This window comes from Trachymyrmex septentrionalis, unplaced genomic scaffold, assembly GCF_001594115.1.
Source record: "Trachymyrmex septentrionalis isolate Tsep2-gDNA-1 unplaced genomic scaffold, Tsep1.0 scaffold6, whole genome shotgun sequence".
NCBI classification, from domain to species: Eukaryota; Metazoa; Arthropoda; class Insecta; order Hymenoptera; family Formicidae; genus Trachymyrmex; species Trachymyrmex septentrionalis.
Genome location: NW_017305778.1, coordinates 24,115 through 30,508, shown reverse-complemented (window position 1 = coordinate 30,508; position 6,394 = coordinate 24,115). Strand labels below are relative to the sequence as shown.

Sequence of the window (6,394 nt, the reverse complement as noted above, 5' to 3'; positions counted from 1 at the left end):
TATATATATATATATATATATATATATATATATATTTCTATTACAGTACAAATTAAAAAAATATTACTTTTGGTTGAAATAACTTTTGATCCAGATGGTAAATTGTCTCTAATTTTTTTGTATTACTTTTAAATGCAATTTAAAATAATCTGTAATTTTTTCAAGTCTGTAATTCTTGACATATTGCATTTGCCTCACAACCTCCTTAAGCACACTCGTCAGCCGTTCGCCATCACGCGAGACGATGCATTAATAGCCAAGCGACGAGGCTCTCGTCGCGTCGTCTACCGTCTTGGACGAACCGTCCGTTAAAGAACTTGGTAGGATCATCTTCCTTCGGATCTTATCTTCCAAGAGCAATCCTTGGCTGGGTATACGCAACGAGATGCCATCATTCAATGTTAATTGCATCAATACCGCAAATATTTGTTTTTGTTTCTTAAAACATAGGCGACGAGTCTTTTATCTTTTATCGCAATCGTTATTTGAAAGCTGTCGATTTTGACCGAATTTTTGATCAATGCGATTAATCCTCCCTGATAAGATAAAATTCAAGAGCTTTGGAAATTTACTGTACCTACATGCGTGATTTATGCGATGATTCATTGGTGAACCAACGTCGAATCTTGACGAATTACTAGCGTAATTTATGCGAGTGCTTAGCTATTTTGGTGACAATTTCTCGCGAAAAACTCTAAGAATTAGCTTATCGTTTGTACCGGTAAGAATAATGTCTCTTTATCGTTTGAAAGTAAAATTAATAGTTTTGGAACTGCAGTGACGTAAGTCACGCATATAGAGTAAACGTAAATTACTCAAGAGAAACGAGACTAGAATTTAGAATTAGTTCTGAGCTTGTTAATACATATTACATATCAACCAAACTGGTCAACAATGTGCTATATACACATTGTATTGTGATACTTTCGTTTTAATAGATTACAGTCTAATAAAGTAGAATACATAATCTGAAGCTCCGTTTGAAGAAAATGTCGTTTTATTTTCATTTGACCTTGTATCTTTTGTAGTATAATATGTAATAACCGTGTCATATAGCGTGCGATGAAACTCTTTTTGCTATTTTTGATTTACATTTTATTATTATATATTTAGTATAATTTATTTTTTAATATATTTATCCTTTTATCACAAATCAGCGTATTCACTAAATATATTGATTGCATCAACATGTAATTTTTACCATTCGCATTTGTACGATTGATTAAAAATATAAATCGACAATATTGTGCACAATTAAGATAGGTGTTACTGTAAAACACTAATCTGAAGAGTTTTTCTGAAGAATTTACGAATGTAGAATTTAGTAACGAGGAATCTTTTTGGTACGTATAGGGAGGACAAGGAGACAGTGCAGAGAAGAAATCTACCGACGATAGGTCGGCACATACACTGGCGTCTTGACGCCCGAAATAAACTTTCCACATTCTCCCTCTCTCTCTTCCTCTTCATCTCTTCGCTTTCGCTTTCTTCATTTCTTAATGTAAGACTCAGATGGCTATAGCTACCCTTTGCCGCTGTCATTCTCGTTTATGAGAGAGTAGGACCACGCCGACAGTTTGCCTGGAAGATAAGAAGCAACTAAAAAAAAAGAAATTGAGAGAGAGAGAGAGAGAGAGAGAGAGAGAGAGAAGGGGGGAGAGAGAAAAGAAGAAAGATCGTACTATGATAACATATATATAAATATTTGAAATACAATAAAATTAAAATATTTAAAGAAAAACATTCGAATCTGTGATATATTTTCTTTCCAGATAAACGCAGACAAGATGGTTGTCGGAGAAGCAAGTATACATAATATAATGGGTGGGATGGAGAGCACGGGTGGAGTGCGTCTTCATAATCACAAACGGAAGCTGAAGCAAAGGTTTGTAAGTCAATTCTAGTTGAGTTAAATCGTATAATATATATATATATATCTGCTTACGTGTACAGAAATGCTTCCAAATGTATGGCTTTAGAAAAAGAAACCAAAGAAATGATTCCAATAATTGCTAAATATAAAACATTGGAATAATCTTCAATTGTTCGAAATAGCTTCAATTACTTAAGATGAATAAAGTTTGATAGCGATTAATTTAATAGATAAATAATTGCAATTGCAAATTTGCATTTCATAATTAGATTCGATTAGACTGACAAGAAGATAATTAGATTATCTACTAATGTTCTCATCTCACAGGTTTGACATCATAAAGAAATTAGGGCAGGGCACCTATGGTAAGGTGCAGTTAGGAATAAACAAGGAAACTGGCCAAGAAGTGGCGATAAAAACAATTAAAAAATGCAAAATAGAAACAGAGGCTGATCTCATCAGAATACGAAGGGAAATACAGATTATGTCGAGCGTTCAACATCCAAATATTATTCACATTTACGAAGGTAATGTTTATGACATAATAACATATTATGATTTAGATGAAGTGTATAAGAGTAATCTATGCTATTTATGAGCTAGTTAATTTTAGCCTCGTTTAAATTCTCTTTCTTCGTCTCTTCGTGACAGCTAATGAATTGACAGGAAAGGGAATCGATTAGAATAAATGTAGATGTAGGCACGATTAAAATTGACTTCAATAATATTAATGCTTATTTCCTTAAGAGTTTATTTAGCAAAATTATTAAAAGATAATTGTTACTGTTACAGTATTCGAAAATAGAGAGAAAATGGTACTGGTAATGGAGTATGCAGCCGGAGGAGAATTATATGATTATCTAAGCGAGCGCAAAGTTTTGAGCGAACACGAGGCCCGCAGAATATTCCGACAGATAGCCACCGCTGTTTTCTATTGCCATAAACATAAAATCTGTCACAGAGACTTGAAGCTTGAGAACATTTTATTGGACCAAGTTGGAAACGCCAAGATAGCCGACTTCGGTCTTTCGAACGTGTTCGACGAGCAGCGATTATTAAACACGTTTTGCGGCAGTCCATTATACGCGAGTCCAGAAATAGTGAAAGGAACTCCTTATCATGGACCAGAAGTGGATTGCTGGAGTCTAGGTGTTCTACTGTATACATTGGTTTACGGTGCTATGCCCTTTGATGGGTCTAACTTCAAACGACTAGTCAAGCAGATCTCACAATCTGATTATTTTGAGCCTAAAAAACCATCCCGTAAGTATAGCATTCGTATAACGCGTGACGCCAATACGCTCGCGTGCAACTCAAAAATGCCAAAAAGCTAAAGTATGAATTAGCATAAGACTTGATAATCTCGTATTGAAGCAATTTCTTCCGAAATTTGTATAAAGTAAATGAAATGATAATTTGATTTTATACAATTAAATCTTTTTTATAGCCGCTTCGCCGCTTATAAAGGAGATGCTCACGGTGTGTCCCAGTAGACGTGCCGATATCGAGAGAATCTGCACTCACTGGTGGGTGAACGAAGGTTACGAACAGAATTGTCTCGATATCGCAGAGGATTTAGCGGCTCAGACTCCAGTTCGATTGGATCTATTGCTCTCTCTAGTGCCACAGTCGGCCAGCGCCGAGAAATTGCTAGTAGGGGGCGATCAGCAAGCAGGCGGAGATGTCGCGAATAATATGTCTTCCGATACGTTGGTACCTACTAGATGTCATTCAGTCGGTAGCTTAATGGAGCTCGATCAGAATAACTCCGATAGGAGAATAAGGGAGTTGTTCGAGGAGGAGCCGAGGTCCTTCGCGGCTGGAGACGCTAAGAGAAAACTGGAGACAACACCGTCGATGGATGAAACGACTGCGGCGGGTGTGAAAAGGAAAGAGAGATCTAGAAGGAAAGAAAAGTCAGACGAGAGAGAGCCTAGGACGTACAGGTCTTCATCTAGGTAAATTATAAATATATATCTTGAAATTATTTTCTAATCAATATTAACATTTAATTCCCACTAATATGAAGAAACGTAACATCAAACATTGTTGTCCCAGACACCACTCAGCTCCAATTCCAAATTCTATATCGGAAGAGGCGATGGAGGTGGAACCGACAGCCATTGTAACTGTTCCTATGAGTAAGACTGTCGATTTTGAGAAAATAGAAGCAGCTTGTCTAGAGCTGATTGAAGAATCAAAGGAGAGATCGCCAAGTAAAGAGAGAAGTAAGACTCCATTGATAAGCGAATATCAACAGTCACGCGAGCCAATGTCTATCGAGGGCGCTCAGATTTGTGAGATTAATCAAAAGGCTAGCAACGAACAAGATAAAGCGCAACAAAAGCGTACAAAGTCTCCTAATAAGAGTTTATATGAAGACGTGGTGGAAAAAACTGCTTCAAAAAATGTGAATAAGGTAGCAAATGAGATAGCGTTCAAAAAGTCAGATAATCTGGAATCAAAAGTGCCAAATAAAAGCGACACGAGTGTTACAAACGAAACGTCGCAAGATATACAATTCGAATCAACGGAGAGCGAGTTCAAAAAGCTAAAAGAAAAAGCGCTTTCTTTAGACTCCGAACTATCGAATGAAGTGGTAAACGTTCCATCTGTTAAGCCTGTTGAGAGACGACGCTCCAAAATATTCGAAACGGCTGAAAAATTCAATCAACTGTCATCTACTGCGGAAAACGAGAAACCTAAAAAGATATTTATTCCTGGCGTTAACGTGGGAGGTGCAAAACGAGCCTTCGAAAGAAAGGCCAGTCTCTCCGTAATCACGCCACCTCCTACAAAAGTCAGCGCGTCTAAAGTTATTATCGATGTGCCAACCACTAAGACAGACGAGAAGGATGAACAGAAGCAGACACTGGGGAATCAAGAGATCATTGCCACCGACGATAAATTCAATAAGCGAGATGAAGCGAAAAAACGCGCTATCGATATCATTAGTGGCGCGATCGGTAAGCCTCCAATGCAGAAGAAGTTGAACGGCTCGCCACCGAGCTCAGTATCGCCTCAGAGCCCAAACTCTAAGAAACTCGGACTGAAGGTGCAGGTTGCGCCGAATGACGTGCGATCTGCTACGGTGTCAGTTTCCACGCCAATTGAGACAAAATTCGACCTTGATATTAAGTCAACGGCACCAGAAGCAACTGTAAGTATGAAACTAAAATGTTGTATTATCTACATGTTTAACTTCCATCTAGTTTTGTTTTACTCCTTTTCTGTAATAGATGACTAGTACATCTGATACAGCTGGTATCGAAACTTCGCAATTGGATGAACCAAAGATATCTAGTAAAATGGAAATAACATTAAAGAGTGCAACGTTGCCCAGACGAAAAACAAGCAAAGCTGAAATTACATTGTCCGGGATCAGGTCGCCAGAAACTGTAGCGTTCAAGTCCGAAGTAGAAGCTAAGATTGATGCTTTCCAACCGCAGAAACTGCGTACACAGAGATCAGAGGTGGCGTTCCCGGTTGCCGCGGCGGTGCCTCATGCAATCAGAAGTTCAAGTTTAGAACCGGAAGACAGACCTAAGGTTACACCGCCGAAAGAAAGAATTATACCTATTCAGGTACAGAAAGATTATGTTTTTTTTTAATTTGAGAATTGACGAAATAAAAATTATTTTTTTGCATCTGTAAAATTATAAAAATATAGGTAGAAACAGGACATGAACGTACGCAGCATTCATCCACACCGCCGCCTAAACCGTCAATGTCCCAGAGATCAATGTCTCAACAATCGAATTCTTTGTCTCGCCAATCGACTGCCGATTCAGACACGGACAGCGCTCTCGGTTCAACTGTAGGACCGGAACCAATCAAAAAGAGTCCTAGAGAGTACATAATTCCTATCGCGGTAGAGGGTGGCGGTTACGTTACTCCCAGATCGGGTAGTCTGGAGCCGGAGAGTAAGACTAGTACACCGACAAGTACGAATCCCTCGAGATCCCGATTCGGTAGACCAAGAAGAATGAGCTCTCTATTATCGGATGCTAGCGAAGATGAGTCTCCTTTCTCTCCATTGCATGGGTAAATGTAGTTAATCTTGATGATTTATGTCAAATTCTGTTTTATACTGATATAATTGGAAAGCGTTAGCTTCTATATAATAAATATTACAAATAGATTTGTATTACTAAATTTAAATCTTTCTTAAATTATAATCTTTCTTTTTTCTCAACAGAGAGGATTTGTTGCAAAGACATATGCATCGATTGAGAAGTTCGCGACCATCCAGACAACCTTCCGAGCACGCCGACAGCTTGTCATCTGGCGAGGATGATGATGATGACGGTTTCGAATTATTGACTGCTGAAAACTTGTTCTCTACGTTATTATCTAGAGTACGAAGCCTGACGCAGCGACTCAATGTTGATGATAATCGATCTGGCGGTTTTCCAAGTAGTAGACTGTTCGGCAGACTCGGCTCTCAATCGTCTCAATCATTTTGGGGTCTTAATAAGCCATTGTCCAGGTAAAACGTGATCTCGAATTGTTATTTATGTT

The 6,394-nt window shown here is 38.2% G+C and overlaps 1 protein-coding gene across 6 annotated transcripts in view; it reads left to right on the top strand.

Annotated features, from left to right (window-relative positions):
* LOC108752277 overlaps positions 1 to 6,394 on the top strand; it is a 19,795-nt gene that overhangs the window by 3,264 nt on the left and 10,137 nt on the right. For all 6 annotated transcript variants that reach the window (XM_018492980.1, XM_018492985.1, XM_018492983.1 and 3 more), the window contains 8 exons: positions 1,773 to 1,885; positions 2,201 to 2,400; positions 2,666 to 3,136; positions 3,321 to 3,831; positions 3,932 to 5,033; positions 5,113 to 5,457; positions 5,544 to 5,917; positions 6,072 to 6,362. In XM_018492980.1, the coding sequence (XP_018348482.1) occupies positions 1,788 to 1,885; positions 2,201 to 2,400; positions 2,666 to 3,136; positions 3,321 to 3,831; positions 3,932 to 5,033; positions 5,113 to 5,457; positions 5,544 to 5,917; positions 6,072 to 6,362 (3,392 nt within the window). In that variant the 5' untranslated portion in view covers positions 1,773 to 1,787. The remainder of the gene's footprint in view (positions 1 to 1,772; positions 1,886 to 2,200; positions 2,401 to 2,665; positions 3,137 to 3,320; positions 3,832 to 3,931; positions 5,034 to 5,112; positions 5,458 to 5,543; positions 5,918 to 6,071; positions 6,363 to 6,394) is intronic.